General features: G+C 41.1%; 3 protein-coding genes across 6 annotated transcripts in view; 1 reads left to right on the top strand and 2 right to left on the bottom strand.

Annotated features, from left to right (window-relative positions):
• Positions 1-55: 55 nt before the first annotated feature.
• On the bottom strand, positions 56-16,406 carry LOC132699422 (transmembrane protein 94). Of its 4 annotated transcripts, none has more exons than XM_060666112.1 (17): positions 16,190-16,406; positions 15,721-16,133; positions 15,503-15,665; positions 15,284-15,451; positions 13,189-13,534; positions 12,246-12,716; positions 11,455-11,992; positions 9,988-10,121; positions 9,785-9,933; positions 9,617-9,691; positions 8,600-8,864; positions 7,503-7,711; positions 5,985-6,396; positions 4,878-5,124; positions 3,519-3,612; positions 3,305-3,469; positions 56-862 (listed from the first exon to the last, which is right to left on the bottom strand). In XM_060666112.1, exons 1-17 carry the CDS (start codon positions 16,306-16,308, stop codon positions 790-792), a joined length of 4,041 nt encoding a protein of 1,346 aa, XP_060522095.1. In that variant the 5' UTR covers positions 16,309-16,406; the 3' UTR covers positions 56-789. The 4 variants fall into 4 exon arrangements, with proteins under 4 accessions (XP_060522095.1, XP_060522098.1, XP_060522096.1 ...); XM_060666115.1 differs by having other exon boundaries at positions 11,455-11,899; XM_060666113.1 differs by having other exon boundaries at positions 15,509-15,665.
• Positions 16,407-17,275: 869 nt separating this feature from the next.
• LOC132699740 (RINT1-like protein) lies at positions 17,276-22,175 on the bottom strand. The gene is made up of 9 exons (XM_060666613.1): positions 21,847-22,175; positions 21,562-21,797; positions 21,338-21,511; positions 20,888-21,284; positions 20,316-20,541; positions 19,702-20,254; positions 18,892-19,025; positions 17,591-17,756; positions 17,276-17,539 (listed from the first exon to the last, which is right to left on the bottom strand). The coding sequence occupies exons 1-9, from the start codon at positions 21,973-21,975 to the stop codon at positions 17,326-17,328; spliced, it is 2,229 nt and encodes a 742-aa protein (XP_060522596.1). The 5' UTR covers positions 21,976-22,175; the 3' UTR covers positions 17,276-17,325.
• An 875-nt stretch (positions 22,176-23,050) lies between these two features.
• LOC132699741 (ankyrin repeat domain-containing protein 6-like) overlaps positions 23,051-27,189 on the top strand; it is a 37,841-nt gene continuing 33,702 nt past the window's right edge. The window contains exon 1 of the mRNA XM_060666614.1: positions 23,051-24,442. The gene's annotated coding sequence lies outside the window, so the exon portion shown is untranslated. The remainder of the gene's footprint in view (positions 24,443-27,189) is intronic.

Below are 27,189 nucleotides of genomic sequence, written 5' to 3'. Positions count from 1 at the left end.
CTCGCAGATAATAAAAATGAGGAGGAGGGCAATGAAGAAACGCAACGAACGGGATGTAAATTTATTTTTGGTTTGACGTTTTTGTTTAAGTTATCATTTTTTGATTTTTGGAAACAAATCTATTTTTTTTTTGTTTTGCGGGGAGCGCTTTTGTTAAATTTTGTGATATTTACCAAATGGGGTTGTTACTTTTTTTAGAATTTTTTGTTTGGTAATTCTAGAAATGTAATTAATTTTTTTAATTCCTTATTGCAAGGAGTGTTATTGTTACACCTCTTACATAACGGTTACTTTTAAATAATGGTGGGTGTATGGGAGATAAAATTCCACTTTTTCTAAAAAAAAAACAAAGTTTGTGTTGCCTTCGCAACTTTTCTCGCTAATTTTCAATTATTCTTGCATGTAAAGTGTGTCTCAAAATAGGTCGTTATGGCTTGGCTTGGCTCAGAGGAGGAATTTATTCCATCAATAAAGATACAAGGGCAGGACTTTTTGAAAACTTTTAAACAATATCCGCGAAAAATAACGCGAGCTACCACGAAACCAAGAATATTACAAAATGATATTTATTTCGAGCCTATACAATAAGCATAATATCATATTTAACCTTTATATATAAATAAAAGCCAAGACGATTTACTTTGAGACAAACTATATCAAGTTATAATTAGAGACAACAGGCAAAATATTCTGTTATATTTACACCAGGTTTCACCCTGTTGACCCTGTTTGGTCAATTTAATTACATAGTTAAAAGTAACAGTCCAGTCTTTTAATGCCTAAAACTACTCAAAACGGCGAGTTCATCCCCAGTTTCGTGCCGAAATCCAATCGGGCCCTCTTCAGGAACCGCTTGTTGACCCTGCGGATAAAAACACAGTGAAAGCAATGGTATGTATCTTTTTGTATGAACAAACAATCTCTCTAGTGTGCATAGTGCATTCAGAAAACTAAGAAGGAAAGTTCATTCCATAAATCACAACAATTTTCAAAGCACTGGAGATGACAAGCAACGCTTTTTCAGTATCCCTAAACCTATTATATAATCGTTCAGTAATCCACGCCCATTGTGTGCTAAGGAATGAGCAACGGTGTTACATACTCCTCAAGAGTCTAGAAGATTGGGTGTGGGGTTCCTCAGAGATCCATTTTGGGGCCCTTACTTTTTCTACTAAATGCCAATTGTCTTTCCAAATGCGTTATTTGGTGTAAACCTGGGGGAACTTTTGCTGGGTTAGCACCAGAATTCGGGAGATGGTGTGACAATTGACTTAAATTTAGCACTACCAAAACCGGTATGACCGTTTAGAAAATCTGAGCTTTGGAAGTTGGAATCTTTTGCATGGTGTATTTGCCACAGTAAAGTCTGATGGTTCCACTAATATTGTTTATTAAGTTTTTCAAGTTTTTGACAGTGATTCTAGGTAGAAGAGAAACGATGATTTTTCAAATTTGTCATATTTGAAAGGGAGACGAAATGAAGGCAAAGAAGTTTTGACATATTAAGAACGCACGATTATGGGCTTTTTCACTCTAAACTGTCAAAAGTGCCTTTATTTTGGAAAAAAAAGTCAACCCGTCAGCCACAGTGTTTGATAGTTGGGAAGAGTTTGACAGTTTCACAAGTTCCATTTTAATGTATAACGATTTGGTTGGCAGTAATTGAAATACAGTCGAAACTCTATATAGCGAAATTGAAGGGACTGCTTTTTTTTTCGTTATAGAGTTATGGTCACTTGAATAATAACGAATATGTGTTCTGTAATATTTAATTATTTTATATACATATTTTAACATCTACTTAGGAACATTTTATATAAATATTTAAGAACTACATTTAATGTTTCAAATAATCGGTCATTTTCTTTTGAATTTTTTTAGTATACATCTCGTACTCGCGAGAGGCATCATAAAAAATTTCTCTAGCAGCTTAACTGAATATAGTGCTTGTTGAATCATTGGTGGTCGTCCCAGATTAACTTCTTCGTCTTCTTCTTCCTCTTGGTGCTCTTCCTCACCCTTTCTTGCATGTTGTACTACGGCTTCCTCTGTCAAGTCTGTTATTGTAGGCAAATCCTGATTTGTCACCATAAAATCTTGCAACTGCTCACTTGTAAAAGTAATTATTGTATGAAACTGCTTTATCCACTAGCTGTTCCCATTCTGTCTCGGTAATTTGAATTAAATTGTTGAATTCTTTCTGCTGTCACCTCTTTCCAAGCTTTACTAATAAAGTTGACTGCATCTAGCATATTAATGGAAAATTGGTCTTTGCTGTATCGGCTCTTTAAGACTTTTTATTACACTCTGGTTCATCGGCTGTAATACACTTGTTGTTTTGGCTGAAAGAAATTCCAATTCAATATTCTGTAGATTTGGAATATGGGGATGTGCAGGGCAGTTATCTAAGAGAGGTAATATTTTCCTCCCCTTTAATTCTCCTCTTCAAAAATTTGCGATGTTATCCATGCTGGCTTGTTTGCCTTGTAAATGAGTTTAGTTGATTTTCCAATCACGACTAGCTTTCGTTTTTCTCTCCCACTCATATTACTCATACACTTTTCGCTTTTTATTTATTTTTATTTATGATTTTTATTTATTTATGAGTTGTATCCGGCGTCATTTTGTAAAAAATACCAGTTTCGTTAGCAGGGTACTTTTCTGCTAGTTCTGGCCACGTCTTCTCGAGGTAATCGTTAGTGACGTTTCTGTCGACATCACGGGCTTCGCCCCTTCTCTGTCCATAATTTATACCACTATTGGAACCACTACAACATTGCCCGACCCAAATCCTTAAATTTTGGCTTTCCTAGTTTTTTACTAGAACTGCCTGCCGCTTCAGCCTGAATGATTTTTTCCGTATCAACGTCCCACATCACTTTTCCTCTCTCCCCGTTCTATTCCCCGAATTAAAGCAACTTTATCATCTAGAGAAAATGTTTCGCTTACTCGCCATGCTCGCCCTATCCACTGACTCAAATTAGAATTAATTGAAACAATGGTGTCCTTTTATACATACCGATAAAAATTAGATTATTAGGGTAAGGAATTCTGAGAAGGTAATAGACTCTATTAATTACGAGTCGGCCTACATTCCTTATAGAGAGTGAGAAATCCGTTATACAGAGTGGATTAATACATAGGTTTGAATGGAGCCCTAATGGTACAACAAATTTTGTTCGTAATACAGAGCTTTACGTTACGTTTCGCTATAGGGAGTGATAATATAGACTCTTATATGCGCTGATTGTCGATAAACAGGAGATCTGCTTCTGCCGTGTCGTTATCCATGCCCGATCCTCACCTGATTTCCTGCCTCTTGATGAACTCGTTGGTGACGAACACCAAGATCGGGGACAGTCCAGCGAAGAGGATCACCCACAGCGGGATGTCGAATCGTTTATCGGCTTCGGTTTCCGACGCCGCCCGCCTATATTCTAACACGGTGTAGCACGCCTGGAGGCAGACCCTGCGGAAGGCCTTTTAACAACCTGTGGGCGTCTCGTCCCCATACTTACAACGCGACGACGGTCGCGAGCCACGCCCCATTGCTGTGCGGCGATTTTCTGAACGTCAGCCTGTCTCTGTGGACGAAGCCTATCGACACAACGACTGAAATAAAGCGCTGACGTTGCTATAAAGCGCCCTCTAGCGAGTCGATCGTGGTTATTCTAAGGGAGCATGTCAGTGTATGGGGTCTTACTCGATGGGGACGCCTCAGGAAGTTAACATTGGAAAGGTGAAGTTTGTTACAACATCGGGAGTATCACAAGGAAGCACCTTGGAACCTCTGCGTATTTTCTTTATCAATTGCTCATTGTTTTGGGAGGGCGGTACCGAATAGAAGATTGATTCGCACCTTATCGCTATTAGAGATATATGGGCCTTGCCTAATGCCTATGAAGAAAATTTTGCGCGAGATTTAAAATCTAGCTTTCGATCAATGACAGCTGACACATCAACGACTAGGATGTATATTTCCAATCAATAACAAAATATCGCGAGTAGTCTCTTGGCTTCTTAATAAGGAATTAAAAAACACTTTAGCTTACAAACAATGATTGGATGCTGACCTGTTGCTTTTTTCAGAGCCTAACTAAAACTGGCTCTCGTTCTATTCTGTATCCGCTTATATATGGTTTGATGGGGGCGGAGCTAAAGGAAGCGCACGTACATTGTCTCAGGTGCCAGGTAAAGATCTGAGTTGTTTGGTTGCTTATAGATTTCTATAAATTCTCAGACCTATAGAGTAGTTTCCGTTAAGCTCTGAAGAAGCCAGCAGGATGATTAGCGAAACGTCAGCAAGTTTCATTTCTAAACCACCGATGAAAAAAAAATGATTACGTTATGTAATATGCTGTTAGACCACACTTAAGTCAGTAAAGCGTGAACCCAGAAATTATAGTCAACAGCAACATCATCGAAAAAACTACATTTATAGGTTTTATTTTGTCTCAAAACTACTCTAGACCTTTATTTTACCAAAAACTATCAATACGGTGTGTCTTGCTAGATAATAAAATCTTATTATAAACAAATGTAAAATTTTGAGCCTACCATGTAGATGTATGTTTGGACGAGAACCCCAGACGTCAAAACCAAGGAATTATCGATTATCATTATACATAAACAATCAAATCATCGGATATTAGACATAATAGACATAATATTGTCATTTTCCACTTTGATTATAAGATCGTCTCAAGACGTGTTGACATAGTACAAATTATTTATGTAAAGACTGAGTACTGCAAAACGTCCAACATCAGTTGAAGATCAACTGTGTCAAAGGTCTTGCAGTGAGCTGTAAATTTGTGAAGTTATATTGTATTGCTTGTTTCTTGCCGTCCGAGCGTCCATAGAATAAACGGTATTACCGAAATTCAGCAGCAGGACGAAACTGACGATGAGGCGGGCGGTGATCAGCGTCCAACTGTTCTCGACGAAGCCGCCGAAGGCGTCGCCGTCCGCGACGGGATTGTAGAAGAAAACGCAGCGACAGGAGGCGGGGTCGGAACACATGCGGCTGCAGTGGGCGGCCAACACGCCCACGTACGTCACGAGCGCCGTCAGCAGCGTCGGCAGGAACTTGAAACCGTAGCACCACAGTATAAAGGCGGCGGTCTGCGAAGCGGACGATTACGGATCGTGATCGTGGCCACGCCCACTGGTTCGCTCTTATGGACGTGCATGGCCAAAACGTTTATTCTGATATATCGATCAGTTTATATTTTCTTAGCTTACCTATTAATATTTTATTGAACTGAGGTGGCTTTTACTTAATGAAAAGCCATTTAACAAAATAAATAAGAACTAAAAGTACGGATTTTCACGAAATTTTAAATATTCACATTACAATTGTTTCGACAACACCGTGTCTTCGTCAAATGTAATATTTACAAACTACCTGCTACTATATATATATGTATATATATATATATATATATATATATATATATATATATATATATATATATATATATATATATATATATATATATATATATATATATATATATATATATATATATATATATATATATATATATATATATATATATATATATATAGTAGCAGCATAACGTCAGCAAGTTCAACTCAGCAAAAACCGACGCAGGAGGAATCCAGAAGTTCTGTGAAAAGTATTACGGTAACCTGTGGAAGTTTCTTTGAAAAATTAGCGTAGTTAATGTTAAATACGTTAGCAATCACTATTTATTAGGATGAACGCGGAACTGAATTTAAGGTAAGTCGTTGCAAAAACCGTAAAATAGTTAGATATTCCTTCCTATTCTTTTTTTAGTGTTTCACTGGCGCATGCACCATTTCTGCTTAGAAGTACGAGATGTACTAATTACTATCCCTCTCATATTTGTATATATGCCTATCATGTTAATTAATATTGCTTGTAACAATAACAAACGTTTTGGCCAAAATTTAGTTCGCGAACGAATCATTGGGCGACCCCTTCGAAACGCACTTACGTCCCACCGGAAGGCGGCTTTAATTTTGCCCTGGGGTCGTTTCATCACTTCCGCGTCTACCGGCCGTAACGAGAGGGCGACGGCGACGGCGGGCGTCGCGACGACCGCGAACCACAAGGTATGACCGGTGGTCAGTGGTCCGGGCAGCATCAGCGCCACCGCAGCAGTTTGCACGAAGCTGAGCGCGACGCTGCAACACAGCCAGTACTGCACGGAGCTCCAGAGGGTGGAGCCGAAGTGACGCGCTTCCATGATCAGGTGGTAAAGGGATATCGGGTCGGAACGCGTCACCGTCAGCGAACAAGCGATCGAGTTCAGCAGGCACGAGAGCTCGGTGGGACTGGGACAGGCGGTTTTGTCGAAGACCGCCATCTTCTGGCACACCTGAGGGTACAGCGGCTCGACCGACACCCTACGAACATTCGGTGGCTTAACCTTCGTCGTACCCCGTGGGGTACAAATGTACCCCAACAAATCAATTTTTTTTATATCTTTTTAAAAACTCTACACAAGGGTTCCGCAATTTTATTTATTGTCATTTAGTATTTACAGATTCATTTTCCGTATATTTTAGTTATGACGTGCATCAAAAAAGGCAAAAAAAAAAATTTTTACTGTGGAGTACACTAGTACCCCGTATGGCATGCCAAGATACTTATTTTGATAAGTCACTAGGCACACCCAATAAGATGCTTAAGTACTTTACTTCTGATCTAATTGACATTTCGTAATTACTTTATAAATATCAAACTTTGTCAAATAATATCTTCCACAATCGCAACAATATCTTCCGTTGTGACTTCCACTGGTCGACCAGTTCTTGAATCGTCTTCAAGGGACTCCTGCCCGATTCGAAAACGTTTTGCCCATTCTTTCGCTACAGAATACGAAGGAGAACTTTGGCCGTACACACCATCCAGCCTTTCTTTAATAATTTTAGGTGCTAACCCTTCTTTTGTCAAAAACTTTATGACTGCTCTGTACTCAATTTGCGTTATTTGCGACATTTTTTAGGACACGTCTTTTTTTAAAATGCTGTCATTAAAAAATTACTTGACGCAAGACTTTTTTTTTTGCAGCTAAGATAATATATTTGAAAGAAGACAAAGTTTTATCGTGATACTGGAGCTGCGTCTATATCAGGCCGGGAAATTTTGGAGCTAACCTCGTACTTTGCTGCGACAACCATATTAGGCCCATGGCATGGCTTCTTATGATCATATGAAGTTCTCTTTTCAAAATGGACCCACAAAACGCCCCCTTAATTATTGAAAACTCCCTGTATACGTACTATTTACAAAACTTCTGGTTTATTCCTACTTTGGTTACGTATAAATCAAATTTGCTGACCTGTTCGCTTCCTCAGAGCTGAAATGAACCAGTTTCAGTTCAGCTCCAGAAGGTTTGTAAATAGTATTACAGTAGCGTGTGAAACTTTCTTAAAAAAAAAAAAAAAAACTGTATACTTGTTAATAGAAAAAACTTTGGGGTATGTCGATTTTTCCCGCTTATGCTTACGCTGCGTCCGCCTGCATGAAGATGCCTGCGTTGTCGCAGTTTTGCGCCGAGCCGAGAATGCAGACGACCTCATTGTACTCCTGCATGATGGCGAGCATCTCTCTGGTCGCGGATGGGGTGCAATCGGTAAACAGGGACACTAGTAACGGCACGTTGTCGATGCACTCGATATGGGGGCGGATCTTGTCGATCCCACGGGGCAGTTTCGCCTATAGGGCAAGAGACAGCGACGGCCAGGCGTTAGTTAAATTATAAAACCTAAAAGCGTCTCTGTGTATGTCCCCTATACAGGTTGTTATTATTAATCGACAATCCGAAAATGTAACAAATTACGTTTTAAAGTTTTGCAAGCTTCATTTAAATCTTTAATTCAATTTCGCTGTTTTTTTTTACTGTAAGGAGAAAATTTCAATGAAAAAGGAGTTTTTCTACTCCCGTCTGTAAAATGCCTAATTACGCGCCGATCTAGCGTGCGGGAAGCGTCACTTTACCACGTCAGTTTCGTTTCTCCCGGATGCGTGCCACTTCGGACATTTCCGGGAGCGATCGGATGTTCTCGGAGATATTTCGAATTTTGACGTTTGTCAATTCTGACGGTCAAGTCAGTGAACGTTTTCGTGTTGTTTTGCAAAAAACTAACGGTCTTTTTTTTCTTTTTTCTATTTAGAACTTCATAAATAGACCAAATTATGATTATGTTGATGTTGATATTTTTTTTTATGTATAAATATCGACGTTAAGTAGCAAAAATGTCTTTAGTTGTCCAGCACATTATTTCTTCCGGCTTTTCTAGTATTCCCGGAATTAAATTTATACATAAAAATATTCGTATTTCCTCCGTTTTGATAGGCAATAAAACCTCGGATGATCTTCGTGGTTGTTGTTCTGCGTAGCGATTAGATTCAAGATATCTGTCGTTGTTTTATCTTAGTATAATTTAATAAAATCCTAAATAAACGAAAAAATTTTTGTAATATGTAACTTTAACAGTCGAGTTTCATTGCCGTTAGCGAGTAATTAACATAGGGACACTTTCCGATTTTATTACTAAACTAAGACCCGGAATTCGCGGGCTCTTGGACTACCATACAACTCACCCTGTTGCTGAGGTCGAAATTGATGGGGGCGCTCTGCTCTGTGCTGTCGGTGAGACAGCTGAGCGATTGCCAGTCGTGGGTGACACTGTCGCTGCGCATGGGCGGAGCTTCCCCCACGCCGACGTCTCCGTCGGCCGCGTTTTCGCTCTGGCGTCGCGACAGGTGGAACCGCTCCACCTCCGAGTCGAATTTGACGATCGAGTGTTCGAGGTTGATGGCGCTCGGCGCCGAAAAGCTCACCGTCCGAGACGATTCCAGGTGGTTGCTACGCCCCCAATATTACAGTTTTCGTTTTACATGTATATATATATATATATATATATATATATATATATATATATATATATATATATATATATATATACGCACGCGCACACACACGATCTGCGAGGGGGCGTGTCCTAAACCGAAGCGATGGCGACATTTTTTCATTCGAAAGTTTTGTTGTACACAAAGGAGTCGAATAAAAAGGATTTCATAAGAAATTTCGATACATATTAATACAGGGTACGCGAAAATAAGATTAAAAATGAAATTTAAAAAAAACTTTTTTTCAATGAAAACTACCTATATTGTCTGCATTGTCATATTGCCTCGTATTGTTTTACCCATGTTTAACACTCGTGGATTGTCCACGCCTTCAAAAAATACAAAACAGCTGTTGTAGGTTTGTATATGGCTTAAGGAACGTGTCCCCTAAAATTAAATCGTTGCGGTGGTTGAGAATAGACGAGCTATTTGAGTACCTGTTGGCTGTGTTAATATACTAGATCTTAAATTCTTCTAAAACTCCCTATTTAAACGATAAGCTAGTTTTTCGCTGTGAAAAAAGCTTCATAGTCTTTTAGAATTTTGTCTATAACTAAAACAGTTTGTATATAATAGAAAAAAATTCCGCCTTTAAGACACATCGCACCCGCCGTCCTTGCTAAGGGGTTAGTTCGGGCCCCGCCTTCAGCACCGCACACGTACACACACAAACCCAATCCCCTGCTACTATACCGTTGTTACCGATACCTATCGAGTGCGCGCGATTTGCAGTCGAGCCTGGGACGCATCGACGACGCCGTCTCCGTGGGGGGCGTGTCCCGTCTGCGCACACAGAGACCGAAAGCCACAGAAGAGGGGGTAAGAAGAAGAGGAGCATGCGTGTTAGTGACAGCGAGGCGTGCGCGCGTGACTTACCTGTGCCGCTCGCTCAGCAACGATATGTGACAGTTCCAGCCGCTCTCCAGGCCCATCTTCTCGCTGAACACCCTAGAGCGTAGCTCGTTCTCCTTGCTGAAATGGACGAAGCGCACGCACGCCCTCTCCAGCTGTTCGATGAGCTGCACCTGGGCGCGGTTTTAGACTGATGAGTCGCCTCGTACGGGGGCGGGTCCGCTTACCATGTCGGCCAGCGCCTGGTACTGCATCGTCACCATGCCGATGAATATCTGGTTGCAGTGCATCTGGAAGCAGGCCTCCGCCTCCGACGGGTTCTCGGCGACCGAGGCGGGGTAATCGTTGCACAGCAGCGAATCTGAAACGTCACGCTCATATCGAACAACAATCACCACAAGATAATTATCACCATTCGTAGCCCCCAAAAGGATTGTAAAAATGTACTGCCAAAGGATGAATCTAAACAAACAAGCAACAAGTATTAATTACTTTACTGCAATTACTACATTTAATTCCGTTTTAACAACTTCCATTCATACTGCCAGATATATTTCATAAATCTTATTTTTTAAGATCAACAAAGGGGTTGTTATATAGTTTTTTTATGTGGCGCCCATTTAATCCGGAAATAAATACCGAACACTGAGCTGCCCCGTACATCCTTTTTTCTTTTGATCTAACAGCGAAGCAAAGAAATTCTTACTCGTTCGTTTTTCAATATCTGAAATACGCGTTTGAGCGAACTCATCCATTTTTTTTCACATTTTGCCATTGTCTACATTAATGGCGGATGCGCCGGAAAATTAAATTTTTCTTTCCTTCGTCAATTTCATCATAAAATTAAGGATATTTCTAGTTTTGTCGGCGATTCTACCCCGTGGTTTTCGATATCCTGGTGGTTGGTACTCGATTGGAGCCCACGACAATTTCAGGAAAAGTGCTTCCCTTGTTTCCTGTCGCGTCAGTAACATGGTTCCACTTGCAATCACACTTACCCGATACTTTTTTAGGTCTTGTTTCCGCTTGACATTTAAAAGCCAGATAGGGTTACCAGAGCCATTAAGCCCCGCCTTTAATGGATACCTCTCCCTCTTGAGAAAAATTTTTGCTGACGAAGGATCTAGTTTTCACACTAGAACCAAATATTGTGGAGGTGCCCGTTTATAGTGAAGTGTTTTGGCAGATTCTTTTCCGTCTAATCCACGTTTGTGGGAATAGCAAAGACATGAGCACCGCCATGTCACAACAAGTGCTTACAAAAAAACGTTAAAGAAAACATTGAGAAGTGTTACAATCGAATAAATAAAATTCAAAACATCCATAAGTGTTTTTTAATTGGTAAAATTATAAAAAATATTTATATATTGTGTATAATCGGCAGTATTCGCCCCCTGCCGGTCCTTTACTGTAAAAAGATTTTTCATGAAAAATTATTATGAGAATCAGTAAGCTCCCTTGTCCGCACGGAGAGTCTATCTAAAATTGTTAAAGAATCTGTCTCATTTTTTTTTATGTGCGTAATCGACCGCGAACTCATACGCCTAAAACAATACCTTACAATTTTAGGTGATTCTTTTTCTCTTTCCCTATTTCTGCCTCCTCCTTTTTACCCTCGGTGGGTCTCTAGGCGGACAAAGACGACCCTGAGACCTTTAGGTGACATTATTTTTCGACCACGCCCCTTCGCTTACCCGTGCTGAAAAACTGGGCGGATTTGATCTTCGGATCGGGACCGCTCTTGCAGTCCAGGGGCGTCGGGCTGCGATGGCGCGACGGCAAAAGGCCCCCATCGCCGGGTAGCTCCAAGTAGACGTCACCGAGGGTGCCTGGTACCGGTCCCGCCAGGGGGCGGTACGCGAACGCAGTGCAGTACGCCGTCAGGCTGCTGCGTTGGTAAAAGTCCTGAATCTTTTTGCGATCCGTGTGGGTGAGGGGGCACAGGTCCGAGCCGTCCCAATAATCGACGCAGCAGTCGAGGACGATGTCGGCGGTGCCTTCGGTGAGCAGTTGGAAGCTGCCGCCGGCCAGTTGCTCGCGGACGGTCACCGAGAACGCGTGCGGAAATGGAAACTTCAAACGCGTCGACATGTGGAGCGTCCTGGCGTACTTGTTGTCCTTGCGCACCATTTCCGGCTGCTGCGTAGAGAGAAAGACGTCGGTTTCGACGAGAGTTTTCGGCAGACGCGAAGCGTGCTGTTCGACGGATGAAATTTGCCCACTCTGATTTGGCTATCGAACCGATTATTAGCCATTGCAACAAGACTCCTTTCGAAAAATCGTCAAAATTTATTTTGCACGCGCCCCGTACGGCAAAGGGCAAAGTTAAGGCAACCTTTAGTAAAAATTAAAATGTGTATTGGTAACTGCGATACTGTGCAAATAAAATTATCCCATCTTTAAGAGTGTTTCATTTATCGTTAATAATTTATCCGCAAAAACAGACATTTTCGGGATCTTTCAGAGTTTACTGGGAGAGACTCACCACGTGCCTGAACACCGAGAGCTGCTGCTCGAGCGCAAAGATCTTCTGCGCGGCGTCGACGAACCCGATCTCCTTGGCCAGCTCGCACAGGCACCGCCTATTCGTCACCGGTACGAGGTTTTCGTTGTACGTCGCCTCGCAGGCGATGTGCGAGCAAAACTTGGAGTAGTGTTCTTGCGTGCCCAAGTTGCAGGTGTTCAGCAGAATGGCGAGTCCGAGCGGTTTGAGCGACGCTAGATGGCGCTGCCAGTCCTGATCGTCGAACCGCAATCGGAAAGGGTCGTTGTGGGTGTGGGTGAGGTCGAGCACTTCGACGGTCGCCGAGTCGGGACTGTCCGATCGAAGATGGACGTCGGGGTTACCCGCCCCGCTACCCTCCGACCCGTCGTCTTTATTGGCGAGGAAGAAAATTTTCTCCGCAGTGGGGTTCGGCCACGAGAGCACCCCCTTCTTGTCGACGCACGCCAGTGCCTGTATAATAATAAAAATAATAATAGTCTTTATCGTGATATTAATTTATTTATCGACGGAGCCGAACGCCCAATATAAAATAAGATTCTCCTAAACAAAATTAGCGAGCGAATTTGACAGTCGAATATCCGCCTCTCCATGGTCAAATGGATTTCGGTATTTCTGTTACTTTCATTATTAAATCAGAATTAAAAAGTACCGTTATTTCTAATTTTATGAAACCCGTTAGTGTCTTTCAGCGAAACCTATCCGACAAAAAAAATGGAAATTAGTACAATTAGTTTTTTTTAAGAATTCGTTGGCTCTTTATTCTCGAAGAAATCCCTAAAAAATTAGTCCCAATCTAATAGGAAACACGATATTTAGCTTCGTTTTTGATAGATCTATCCGACAACAACATAAAAAGATTTTGCAAGGGCTCTTAAGTGGGACACACTGAGACGCGTGACATGGGGGCGGGGTGCTTACGTACAGACACCGAACCGAGCACGTGTAGAATGTTCGCGGAACGGCAGAGGATTTCGGGATCGGCCTTGACGATTTTCATGAAATTTAGCCACATCTGCGCGCGACTGTATTTGATTTCGTCGTGGTCCGCTGCGCTAATGTCGGTGTCCTCCTCGAAGGCGGAGCCGGCGCCGCGAAAATGGCGAGTCGCTTCGAAAATAGTCCTGAACCGGGCCATGCCGACGTAGTTGGACGCGGTCCACACCGCGGGAAACACGAGCGGCAACAGCGGCAAGATGGCGTTGCTCGGCGACACGAAGAACATGTTCGCCACCGAGTACCTGCCCAGGTACTGGTGGAAATACAGGTACCTGAAAAATGAGAGTGAAAGCGCGGCCGTTCTGTTGACCTTTGACCTTTGTTGGAATGCTGGAATGTCCGCTTTGACAATCTCAAATTAATATTAATTGCCTTGTTCCTATTCATTCTGATGTCCGTCTTCTGTCTGATTTTATTATTTCTCCTTTTCTTACTTCTTCTCTACTTATTGCTTATACCTTTGCCTCGTCTATCAACGCATCGTTCTGTTGAGTTTTTTCTTTCTTCAGACTTGTCGAAAACTTCCAAACTCCTAAATATCTTTCTAAGTTTTTTTTATCCTTTAGTTCAACATACATTTCAGGGTCTTGGGAGTTTTTCGTGGTAAACCATGTATGGTAAGCCATTTTCTTCTGCTCAACTTTTCCCTTTAGTTTTTGTCTCTTTGGCTGAGTTCCAAAGGTTCTTTTGGTTCTGGTGAATACATTTTTTGATTTGCTTTGGCAGTTTCGTTTCATGTCAGGGACATAACTCCATAAGACGTTCATTGTTATTATTAATTTGTTCTTAACCCGAAGACGCCGATTTTGACAAGTATTTGAAAGATATTGGCACGAAAAGGTAACTGTTTGTGTCAAAAAATGATAGTTTAAGCTGATATTTGCAATTTTGATGCGGTTTTAAGTACGATATGTGTCGGAAAAGCCGGTTTTGACTGGAATCTGTTTGACATGCGGAAGAAAAACCTACTATCAATCCAAGAAAGAGGGTTTTTAAGTAGTCATCTGCAGTTTTAATGTATATTTCAGTCTGGTAACTTATGAAAATGCAGGTTTTGACTATAACCTGCTCGAAATCAAGAGGGAAAACAAATTATTTGTCACAAAAAGAGGGGTTTTAAGTACATATCTGCAATTCTATGTTAGATTTCGGTACAATAAGAGGCGAAAAAGCAGATTCTGACTGGGATCTTATCGAAATCGGCAACTATTTGACTCACAAAGGGGGTTTTACGTCGATTTCTAATGGTTTATTACTGTTCTAGTTACTATAAAGTCCGAAGACGCCGATATTGACTAGTATTTGAAAGATATTGACACAAAAGGTAACTTACTATTGGTTGTGAGTTGCAATTCGCCAATTATACACAAGACATTAATTTATTCTATAATTTTACAAATTAAAAAAGAGATATTTTGAATTTCATTTTTACATTTTATTCATTCCAGTGTAACACTTGTTTTCATTAAAAAAAATTTAAGCACTTTTCCGTGGATATTGACAATTTTCAGTTCATTAGTTAATTCAGTACTGCATAATACACATAGCTTCTTTGTCGAGGTAGAATAATATTTCTATTACGAGTGTTCACTTGATTTTGTATATATTAATTTTTTAATTCACTATTCACAAGCTTGTTTGATACTCATCATCTGGATTGTTTTTCCAGACCTTATTTAATTTGTTTTTGTTATTGACTGAATGTATTAGGAGAAGAACAATCCATGTTTTTCTTGATTTTCAACTAGTAGTAACTTTTAAATGATAGCTTACAGATATTTCGAAATTTCTTTATCAAAATTTCTAACGCTTTTTCATTATTTGTTGCCAATTTTCAGAGACACATAATTTCCAGAATTTGTTATTATTTATTTGGGATTTTTCTTTAAGTTTGTATTTTATATTATTCCCATGAACCGAAGCATTTCTCAACATTGTGAATTACCAACTGATAAATTTTATGGACACTTGATGCATACCAGACCTTTTTATAAATTAAACCCAGCAATAGGGTACAGTACCTGAACAAATTCGACAAGAAAACAGAGACGAATACGACGGGCAGAACCACGCCCTCGACCACCTTGATCATCACGAAATAGCGCTCGCGATTGTGTTGCGTCACGGGCCTGTCGAGCGCCTCCTCCAGCGACAATTTGAGGTTATACAAGTAAGGCGTTTCCAGTAGTCTGCAAACAACGATGTTAGCGTCGCAAGGGGCGACCCGAACCGCCGCCCACCTATACTTTTTCGCTTCCAGCGGTCTTCTTGTCTTGGGCACGCTGAATATCTCGTTGGCATGTTGGATGGCGGGCGAAAACACCTCTTTCGCGTGCAGGATCGGATGTTCCGAGTGCTTGTCGAGTGCCTCGCAGTATCCGGGACTTACCTGACCAGGTTTAACTGAAACCTGAAGCAGTTAACGCCGAATAGCACCGCCGACCGTAAAATGGGGTACCTAGTATGACGTCATCCTTGACGAGAAGCGCCCACGGTAAATTTACCAGACGCCCGTTTCGGTACGTCCACTGCAAGGTGATGCAAGGGGACAGGGGCGTGTATAAATTCGGATAATTTTCGGGTTTCCAATCGAGACGACCGATTTGATTCTTTAGACGGTGGAGGACCATCCTTACGCGGGCAGGAATCTCGTCGTGTCTCGCCTTATTCTCGTACAGCATTATTGAAAGGTTAATGAACAGCAGCAACAGGATTATCAGCGCCTCGTAGAGTTCGACGTTGTCGCCGTCCATAAAGTATCCCAACGCGAGCGACAACGACGCCCACAATTGAAACGACGCGGATATCCAGTTGAGAGACGTGTGCCTGCTGTTATGGCTGAACGTATCCCTCACCCAAGACTTTCCTCGCCTAAATCGAGACGTACATTTGATCGTCGCGAGTTTGAAAATGGGCGGCCACGTTACCTCGACTTTCGGGAGTGCTCGAACTGCTGCAAAACCGACTCGATCTCGACGCACAGTTTGTTTATGGCCTCCCGAGTGTCGAGGCCCGGTTCTCTGTTGCATTGCGCCCCCGTTTCCATTTTGCCATAATCTCGAGCTGTATTTGGCAACGAGCCTAAATTTATATCGTCTGGGCTTTAGATTTTCGCATTTCTGGTTTATAGGTTATAAAAAAAATCGAGTGTCCGGAGGACGGTGCATCGACGTCGTAACCTATCTCTGTTCCGTGATGCCTGACGTCACGACCTCCATTTCCGAAAACAAAACACCTACTCGCATTTTCATTCAGCAGGAAATTTTGCAAATGAGCACGGAAAAGGAATCGACAACTATCCTAATCAGGGTGATGGTACAACCCATATATCTCGTTTTTAACCATATATATCATGGTAAAAATTGATGTGAAGAACGCGCCATTGATATTTTCGTAGAGAAGGTAGTGGTTTTCTTTCTTTCCAAACAACGGTTTCTGCGCATTTAACACCCATATTTTGAGAAAATAATGCCGTGTAATATCCGCAACTAGCTTATTGAAAATCTGTCAGCAGCCATCTTCGTTGTTCAGTGCTACAAGCTCATGTTGAATGGATCTTTTCGGTACGGCAAACCTCGTTAAATCTTCTGTGGAAATCGCTGTTTAGTAGGAAAACGGGGCAAAGTGCACGCCCATATCGGTCTAACTATTTCCCCTGTCCCGTAACGCATGACGTCACAATCCTTTTTAGTCCCGTTACTTGCGTTTCCGATTCGCGTAAGCGCAATTGTGGCAACGACCCGTAATTTCCATGGTCTCTGTTTTACAATTTCACATTTTCTGGTTTGTAGGATATAAAAATAAGTTACGAGTGTCGGGAAAATGGAGCATCGCCGTCTCTCTCTGTTCCGTGACGCCTGACGTCACAATCCTCCGGGCACGTTTTAGAAAAGAACATCACGTAAATGCATTGACGGAATCGACGGTTATGTCGGTCTAGGTCTTGTCCCTCGCGAGGCAAACTTCCAGTTTTGGAGTCGCGTTTCAAAGAAAAAAAAGGCACAAGAGACAAATTTTAATGTCCAAAAAATATTTACAAACGACCGCGAAAAAACAGACAGCCTCAATCGACGACCATCCTGTCTATGGTGATGTCCGTCCTCTGGTTTAACACCTTTACCGCCATTTTTGGTGCGAAACTGACCACGCCCATCTCTTTCAACGTCTTTTCCCTGATATCCTCGACGCCGGTGGCGCCCTCCAGCGCGACGAGAGTCTCGCGAAGCAACAACGCGGAACCCCTGCTCAAGGTGAGTAGCGTGCACGCGTCTGCGAGCCTGCGACAGAAAGAGGGTGACGAAGGGGTCGCCATGAAAATCGCGCCCTACTTAGCGAAATGGTTGGCCGGTTTGTCGCTAAACTGTGCGAAGAGCGGCAGCAGGTTCCTCGTTACGTCGAACTTGAGTTGCAGAGCGCCTCCGTCGTTGAACCTGTTGTCCATGACCAGGTCTTCGAAAAGGTAGTTGTCCAATTGCCCCGCCAGGTTGCGCCACACTGCATCGACGCAAATTAAAGAAAATCATAGACGGTCTCGCTCTCATGACCTCATCCGGCAAGAGACTGTCGTGCTTATTCTTAAAGATAAGTAAGTCCTTGAAATATTGGAATATTTTTATACTTTTTAAAAGGTTGGCTGTTTGTACTTAGACTGAAAATTTCTTGAACACTTTGATATCGTGCAGAAGTAACAGGAACTGATGAAAATTTAATTTATATTGTATTATTGTTACAGTGCATGGCTAAATGACAGTAATACAGAAAGCGAATATGAACAAAATTGTGAGAAGGGCCATTTTAACCAAATAAGGCATTTTTACGGCACTATTTTATCAAAATATACCTAGATTAAAATAATAATAAGAAAATGACGCAATCTGCAGGTGTGCGCATCAATTTTTACCGGAGTACATTATCTAATAGGTATATGTTATATGCCAATGAAACCTTGAAACTTCAAAATCATCCTGTTGGCTTCTTCAGAGCTTGACTGAAACTGGCTCGCATTTTACTCTGTACCTGCTTATATATGGTTTGAGGGGGGCGGGGCTAGAGGAGACGCATGAACCTTGTCTCGGATGAGTAATTCCAATATTGGTGAAGGTTAAGATTGTTTGGTTGAATTTGAGTTTTGAGAAAAATGATCGATAAACTGAAATAATGTCGAAACTAACCAGAATATTCTTTTTTTAATTGATCAATGAAGTGAAAGGGTTTTAGGATAGAAACTAGATATTTTGCTAGAGAATATGTCGGAGAACCAATGGTCTTGACGATAAATCGAAAAGGTAATCCTGGTTGATGGATCTTTGGTAGTTCTTAAAGTCGAGGAATTTTAAAGTCATGGGGGGTGACAGATTTTTTCACGGAGTCTGATAGAGAAGAAGCCTTAATAACAGATTTAAGGTTGCGATCTATAGATGACGTAGGATCTTTTTTTAACTTGACGATATGACCCGTCTGTAAGAATATCTTGAATCTTTTGCTGATATTCATTTGTGTCCATGACCACCGTAGTATTTAATTTAAGTGATCTACAAGAATTTCACACATACGTACACTCGAACGAAAAACGGTTGGTTAAAATCCTAAATATACTTAATGAATTTCTTTGAAAAAAAAAAAAGTTTACCCTGCGTGAAGAGCCGCGCCTGCAGGCCTTTCCGCAACTGATGCAGCCGCTTCGCTAGTACCTCGAATAAAGGGCAGGCGGAGGGCGTTAGGGACAGGCTGCGAAATTCCTTCTCGATTTTCATGGCGGACCATCTGGAATATGACGAGTGACTTGAAAAGTTTACGGAACGACTTAAAGGTTCAAAATTCGGGAGAGCGTTTTCAAAAACATTTATTTATACAGAAAGCAAAATAAAGTTCTATTCGAAAGCTGGAATAATTAAGGGCGATTTTACAATATGACAATCGAATAAATAGGGCTTTCGATGCGGTGTCAGCGAGACGTTATCTTCGCTTAGCTTTGGGCTTCGTCTGCAGTTTGGGGCATATAACTAACGTGTTGTATACTAAATTTTCTCTACGACCGTTAGTCGTAAAATTTGAACGAGTGTGAGCAGAGTAAGATTTAGCGAAGAAACCAGAAAAATCATTTAAAATGTCACTAGAACTATTTAATAATTTATCATTTACAACATCCTGTGTGAAATGTTAGCTGAGCCCTTTTTATTATTAACAAAACGCCACAAGTGGGCTAGAGGTAGGCGCCCATAAATATGTTACCCCAAGGCTCATTCGCAACTGCAATGCCGTTCGGAATTTTCGACGATTTGAACATTCGACCATTTGTGGTGTTTCCGCTCCCAATCCCGTGCGGTGAAATCCCGGAATTGTCCCGGATCCGTGGGAAACGAAACTGACGTGGTAAAGTGACGCTTCCCGGTGTGTAACGATATAAATCGCGCCGATTGGCGGTGGTTCTATAAATTACCTCTCCCTGCGGTACTGCCAACTTCTGCTTTTGACCTCGCCGACGACGCTCTCCACTATCACGCACAGCAGGTCGCGTCTAAAGTGCCGGTACAGCGATAGAGTGTCCGAGAACACCGACTCCGCCTCGAACCCGGGAGAGTCGTCCAAGTCGCTAATATCTGGCGGAGACGCCGGTGGTCCCGCCTCTGAACGTTTTTTGTAGTAATGCAGGCCGAGGTAGTGCAGGGCGGCGCCCCAGTCCGTCAGCACGCTTTCCACGTAGTACGCGGTGTTTGCGATCATCGGGACCGCAGACTCGACGACGTCGCCCTCCTCCGCGTTAGACAGCTGGAGCAGCCTGACGCGGAAATCGTCGAGCAGCTCCAGCTGGAGCTCGAGGAATTGCAGCCTGTGCCCGGGCTGCGGCAGGTTCTCGTACCTCTCGGTGATCGTCTGCAGCAGCGTTACGAACGCTTCCGCGCAGGCGGTGACCTGGAGGTCGTCGCCGTCGGCGACCAGCAGATCGAACGCCTCCTTGGGAGCTAAAATCGCGTCCATTTTTTCGACGGCAACTGCGAAGAGATAACCGCGCATGAACCGCGTGCCGGCCCCAAAAAGTGTCCTCCCCCATACATTTTTTCTCCATTTTTAGCCACTTGACGAACGCCTGGGACTGCGTGAGGACGATTAACACGCCCGGCTGCGTGGCCGGGTAGCCGTACGTCTCTCTCAGCTCCTTGTCGAAACCCAGCGCCTCGTCGACCGTGTGGGAGAACGTAAAATCGTCGAACTGCAGCGACGGAAGCTCGCGGTACAGCTTCTCGACCGCCAGTTGCACCAGCCCTCGCGTAAACTCCAACTGAGATATTATTATTCATAAATTATTACACGATTCTACAAATCTCATCTCTAGTCTAACCTTTCCACAGTGGTTAATGGTTTGATCATAGAATTAATATTCCCAGAAGGCTTGCACATATACGCACACACAGCTAATAGATAACGATTAAGAACGATTTTGATGCTCTCAATGAATTCAAGCTATTAAGGGCAAAACTAAATCAGATCTTAATAATTCTTATAAATTGTATGCGCTGCGTGCGCAAAAATAAACGCCAAGCAACCTTAATGTGATGACTCATACTTTAACGTTTCAGGGCTTTGTGACGTAGCTGTTTGGTGTCTTACTATTATTATGGACTGACCTTGGGATCGATGTGGTGTAAGCCCAGCTTGTAAATGACCGGTTGGAGCCATTTGTCGACGACATCTTTGTGATCCCGGATCCACGTCAGCACCTGAGTGAAATACCATTCTGGTTTGTCGGGTCTGTTGGTTTGGCGATTGCCGTAGAAATGGTATAGGAACCGATTCCTCAACGGCTGCACCAGTAGGCGTACCGGTACGCATACCGGATCGAAATGGCTTAACACCCCGGAAGCGACTGGCGAACGAGCACCACTCTCGGCCGGCAGTTCTATTTGGAACAGGTACTCGGCGACTGACTGAAGTTTTTCAACGTGAGACTGAAACGGCACCACCAGTGCAAAATTTGAGCTGATAAAAGGCCACTTCATCAGCTTGAGAGTGTCACCGAAATCTCTAAAAGTGACATAAGGGCCTGGCATTTATAACACACTCTGCGCCCCACCTACTTGGTCAGTTTATCATTTAGAACGTTTTGCCAGTATTCAATTGTCTGTTTAATATACTCCATTAAGTGATTCGCCCGGCAATCCCAAAGGGCCCTGCCCATTTCCGTTAGATTTACGAAAACTGTTACACACTGTTCGTCATTTTTCCTTGAGAATTCCCGTCCCAGTTCCCCGCTAAAAAGGTAAACCTGCCGATTGAATTCCGATTTGTACCGTGGTTTTACCAAAAATATTCCACGCGCTGGATTATCCGCATGTATTGGAGGGTGGTCTGCAAAACGTCAAGCTTGAGAAGCTGAGACTTTATGCCAGCCCGGGCCTCCTCAACTTCATCCAGATCATTATCGATTGCCTGTATTATTTCCTTGGCGTGTTTTACACACTTATTTGAATTTTCTAAAACTTGGGCGATTTCGCTAACCGCTTTACCCAACGACCCCTCCACGTTCGAAACGTCCAGCTGCAAGCAACAAATTATAAACGTTCAATCCTTAAAGCCCTTAGTGTACTTCTTTTTGCAAAGCGCTCTTCCGTTCCAACAGCTCGGCGTAAATATTTCTGCATTTCTCCAAATCTAAAAGGTCGCTTCCGTGTTTGACTTGCAGCGCGTTGCATATTTGCCGTTTTTTTTCATCCATTGTCACCGCGCAAACGATCGTTCATCTAGTACGAGCTGTGCAATTGCGACAAGATGGAAGCTAGGAAACACTTAAGAAATAAAAATCCTTAATTTTTCATAATGCAATTAAACGATAACTCAGAAAAACAACTCCTGAAACAAAAGGAAATATAACTTTTTTGTAGGTTATTCTTCTTCTTGTTTTTATTGGTCACAATCGACGGATGTAACAAAGTGCTCCCGATACGTACGTTTCAGTTTTTGACATATGTATGTTATGGTTTGTTATTTTTGTTACGGTGTTGGTGATTTTGAGATTTATATTTTTTCCAACGTATATCTTATTCAGTGTTTGTGTGTAGTGCTCCTGATTTTACGTGTTAATAAAGCGGAATTGTCTTTGTACTCTAGTACTTACTACATCAGAAATTAGTAGAAACGGACGGTATGGACATTTTAATTCAAAACGAAATGACGGTTGGTAATATAAATGGTCAAATGGCTTTGGAATTACCAGAATCAATTCGAAAATTTGAGGATAATGAATGAATAAATCAGAAGTATTACGAAGAAATCGGAAGGAGTTATGAAGGGAACATTCTTAGAATATTTTCGACGCAGACATTTGCACGTTTAGAAGAGGAGCTACCACACCTCGAAGTGGATATTGCAGATGAGGGTGAAGATGATAAGACAAACCAAATAGGAAATATGCTTTTATAACAAGTAAAATATATTTTTGAATTATTGCTTTTTTTGTAATTCACATAATTAGTACAAAATGTTATTTCTTTCCTCCTGTATGTTCTTGCTTCTTTCAATGGCGTTCCGAAACAGTTTAGTTTCTTGTGCTCGAGCTTCCCCGATATTTGCCAACATTCTTCGTAGATAACACATTCTACCCTTTGCCTCCCTAGTCTTGGAACTTCTAAAATGAAAACATGTTATAAGCCTCTAATTTTTTAATTATATGAATAAAAAAATTGTTGAAACTCAACGTAGGAGGTGGAAACAGGTGTACTGTTTCCACCTCCAATATTTCTTCTGTTTAGTGAAAATGCATTCTGCACCTAAATTACAATTGCATACCTATTTCGTGTGAGCGTAATTTGGGTTTAAAAAAGGTTACCGTTTGTTTGAAAAAAGACGTAACCTTGATAAGATCTAACGAAACTCGAGGAGTTTTCGAGAAAACTTTCCGTTGGAACCCTGAAAAAGGTTTTTTTCGGAATATTAATAATAATATAAATAACAATAGTATATTATGCAACAAGTGCGGTAACTGGCATTTGACTCGCACGAGTGAGTTAAAAAGTTTACCGAACGTGTTGCATACAACACTTTTTCTACGACCGTTAGTTTTTGGCCACATTTTCGCAAAACAACACGAATACATTCACTAACATGACTGTCAGAATTGACAAACGTCAAAATTCAAAGCGTGGGAAATAACTCCGAAAACATCTGATTGCTCTCAAACCCGTGCGGTAAATTCCCGGAAATATCAGAAACTGGCGCAGATCCATGGGAAACAGAACTGAGGTGGTAAAGTGACGCTTCCCACACTCTAGGTCAGTGTGTAATTAAGTATTTTACAGACGGGAGTAGAAAAAAAAAAGAAACCATCACTGTCCAATACACCTTGATCACATTCACCACTTTCAAAACCAAATTCTGCTTTTACAGATCGCTTCGCTACCGCTGCCTAGCACAAAATAAACAACTTGTTGGGTTTGTGGCGCATGTGCTACCGGACGTTCCCGCTACGGTTTTGTAAACTCTAAACGTCCAACACTTTCTCTCAGATAAACAACTTCGGACTCCCGTAACATAAAGAAATATAATTGTTTGTGGTTTGTTCTTCTTTTGTTTCTATGGGATAGTGACGCGCAAGAGCAGGTTATAAATCCGTAGTGGAAAATTTCTAACTGCGGTTTCCGGATACTAGATGGCGCCAGATCTCTCGTCGGTGGTCCGCGGTTAAAACGCGAGTTGTAACGGCGTTCTCGAGTGCGCTGCTCCGCGATTACGTTTTTTTTTAACCTCCGCGGTCGTCCCCGCCTCATGAATAATAATCGAGCGGCTTTCGTTTCGACCGAGACAACTGTCCGGAGCCGGTGGTCGGGAAGGAGAATTTCCCTCCCCAAAGCCGAGACCGTAAATTATCCAGCGAACGCCGAAAGCTAAAAATACCTGGGCCGCGACCGGAGTAGTGGTCGCGAATTTCTGCGGCGTTCACGTGCGTCAGTGGCAAGCCAGCGCCGTCATCTTGTACCTGTGTTTGTTTAAATAGACCGCGACCCGACCGCCACGGGTATTTTTTACTTTATCGCGACGAATCGCTTCAGGTGTGCTGCGAGTGCGGGTCCGTGCGAGTGTCGCCCGAGATTTAAATGTTAGAAAAAGTGCGTGTGTTCTGTTATGCGAAGCCGGTTCGTTGTTGGATACGCGCGGAACGGATAAGGACCAAAGGAATGTGATAAAAGGTTTGGGCTCTCTCTTTCTCTGTCTCTCAAAACGTATGGGTGAAAGTTTCTCGTTCTTCGACGATTAAACCATAAATTCGGATTCCGCGCCTCGTTGAAACGAATTTGAATATTTTAACCGTTTCGTGTATTGTTGGCCTGTCGGTGGACTTTTATGTGACCGAACGACGTCATTATCTAGCTGCCCACCGCTCTGGCCGATAATTTCCTTGTCTCTCGCGGATGTTTTAATCGTCGCCTTTTGTTGCCTCTCTAAAGTTGTCGTTTAAGCATACACGCTTTGTTTGGTTAACGCGTAACTAACCAAAACATGTCGGGACCGTGGATGACCTAGCGTTGACACCACATATGAAAAAAAAAATCATTCAGAACGTTTAAAATGTAGTTTTCGTCGAATGACCTTGCGTCATCCCACCACCAACATGGCCGGTGATAGATCTCGAATAAAGTGCGTGGAAATCGCTATTATATATTATCTATTAGCTATTACGGTCGTGACGTATCCATGTTATCGACCTGAGATAACTAATTTCGTATAAAGACAAAAAACATTCTGAGAAATTAATAAAATTAAAGCTAGGAATGATGCGTACCCACAATAATGAATCGACACGGATAATTAGTCTTAATAATATACATGTTGAAAATATGTAACTGTTGGTAGATATTAAATTGCTTTGTTTTCGTTATAGAACCATATTAATCGACTCACCGATCAACAAAATTGCTAGATACAATAGTATATCATGCAACAAGTTCGATAAATGTCATCTAGTCGACTAAGTTGCTGGTAGAAAAAATATATGTTTTGTTGAAACAAAAAAGTTATTTACTTGGCTGTTTTTTTAAACAATCGGAGTGAATTTAACGGCTAGCAACATAAAATTGCTAATATAATACACAATCAAACTGTTAATGATAACAAATATCTGTTTGTTAATTTGTAGGAAAAAAAAATTCTTAACTAATTATTTAAAAAATAACAATTTGAAAAAAACGTCCATTTGTTTATAAAAAAAATTATTAACAATTGGATCAATTTTTTTTTAGTTAATTAATGCCTTTTGTTAACATAAAAACGGTAAGTTAATGACAAATGGAACAAAAAATTTTAGATTACGGAGAATTTTCTTTTTTTGTTAACTTAAAAAAATAATTATAAACAAAGTATTTTATTTATTTACACTTTTCTCGTACTATCTTATTTTATGGCTATACAAGAAAGACTCCACGATTTTTAATCTACTTTATATGGCCTAAAAATTTTTTTTATTGTATTACTAACTCGCGAATAAATGTAGTTTCTTGGAATCCTGTAAATATTCATTAACGTTTCGATTGTAATTTCGATCTTGTTCAAAATATTTTTGTGACATCTGATGACACTTGACGTTGCGTTAATATATTAAAAATAAACATAATTTGTCATTTGATGAGGATTGGAATGGCATGCAAACTAGGTACGGATGTTTCCTACTAGCAAATATATTGGATAATTTAATTTTGTTAGATTAAAATTGAATGATATATTTTGAATATTTAGAATCGGTTTTGCAATTCATTGATTTTTTGGATTTCTATGCTTTCATAAAGTTCTCTTTTTTTTGGTGTTAGGTTCTGTTAGTAGGACTTTAACTTTTTGAAAATTAATTGTGTGTTTAGTGTTGTCACAATGGGTATGAAGAGCTGTTTTATTTTTTTTGTCATACTTTGTCTGTTTTTTTAAATACTGGCTTGTTTGTCCTATATACACACTGTCGCACTTAGAGCATGGAATTTCGTATACCATATTACTTCTTTTTTCAATTGGAGTTTTTGCTTTCAGTTTAGTGAAGAGATAGGTTTTTTGTAAATTATAACTTTTGTGTCCTATTTGAATTTTGGGTTCGCTGAAAATGGTTTTGAGTTTTTCCGATAACCCAAGTATATATGGTAGCGATATACATTTCAGGGTTTTGATGTTGGTTTTTGTTTACGTTACTATAATATTTGTTGGTAAGTTTACTAAACATATTATTAATTAAGTTTTTGGGATAATTATTTTCTAGAAGTGCGCGTTTTTCTTTTTCAAGTGCGTCTATATTCTAGATCGGATAACATTATTGCTCTGCCTGCGAAACCTATTATGACGGATTTTCTTTGGGCTAGGGGATGATTAATTGCGACGGTGTGTATGTGGGACAAACAAGATTGCTTCCGAAAAATCGTCACTGGACGTCGCAAGCAGCTTTTTATTATAAAAGGAAAGAACATCTTTAACGGTTTTTCATTTATCGCCAATAATTTACCCACAAACAAGGAAATTTTTAGTATATTTTAGATTTTTTGCCCACCCTGTATATGATACAATCATTGTTCGAAGTAAAGGTTACAGCCCTGGTTCAAGAATCTTTTGAAAATAGTAAACGGTTTTTTTCTGAAACCACGCAGTGCGCCGTAATAACCAATGACGTCATCCCGTCTTGACAGCCCCCGAAATAACGGATTTTTTCAAATATCCCGAGCAGCGAAAAAATGCCCGAAATAAATGTTATTGCACTGGATCTTTTGCGTCTGCCGGTTAAAGAATTTTGCCGATCGGATGAACGATTACGGAGGAAAACAAATTTTTCTGGAAGCTAAAATTACCAAAAAAATTTTTTCAAACATTTTTAAAAAATACTTGCTAAAATTGGATTGCGCCCAATTTCTGCCGTTTAAATGTGGACTTTTACTTCTCTGCTAAATTTGAAGTTGATATCTGCAAA

The sequence above is a fragment of the Cylas formicarius genome, unplaced genomic scaffold (genome assembly GCF_029955315.1).
Source record: "Cylas formicarius isolate icCylForm1 unplaced genomic scaffold, icCylForm1.1 PGA_scaffold_3__17_contigs__length_32017465, whole genome shotgun sequence".
In the NCBI taxonomy this organism is placed as follows: domain Eukaryota; kingdom Metazoa; phylum Arthropoda; class Insecta; order Coleoptera; family Brentidae; genus Cylas; species Cylas formicarius.
This window is presented reverse-complemented; position numbering and strand designations above follow the sequence as displayed.

Coding starts and splice junctions, on each gene's coding strand:
- LOC132699422 (XM_060666112.1), bottom strand. CDS start 16,308: ATGGAAACGGGGGCGCAATGCAACAGAGAACCGGGCCTCGACACTCGG. Junction 15,452..15,502: donor CTGGAAGCGAAAAAGTATAG/GTGGGCGGCGGT, acceptor CGTTGTTTGCAG/ACTACTGGAAACGCCTTACT. Junction 13,535..15,283: donor TTCTTGTCGAATTTGTTCAG/GTACTGTACCCT, acceptor CTCATTTTTCAG/GTACCTGTATTTCCACCAGT.
- LOC132699740 (XM_060666613.1), bottom strand. CDS start 21,975: ATGGATGAAAAAAAACGGCAAATATGCAACGCGCTGCAAGTCAAACAC. Junction 21,798..21,846: donor AGAGCGCTTTGCAAAAAGAA/GTACACTAAGGG, acceptor TGTTGCTTGCAG/CTGGACGTTTCGAACGTGGA. Junction 17,540..17,590: donor CCGGCCAACCATTTCGCTAA/GTAGGGCGCGAT, acceptor TTTCTGTCGCAG/GCTCGCAGACGCGTGCACGC.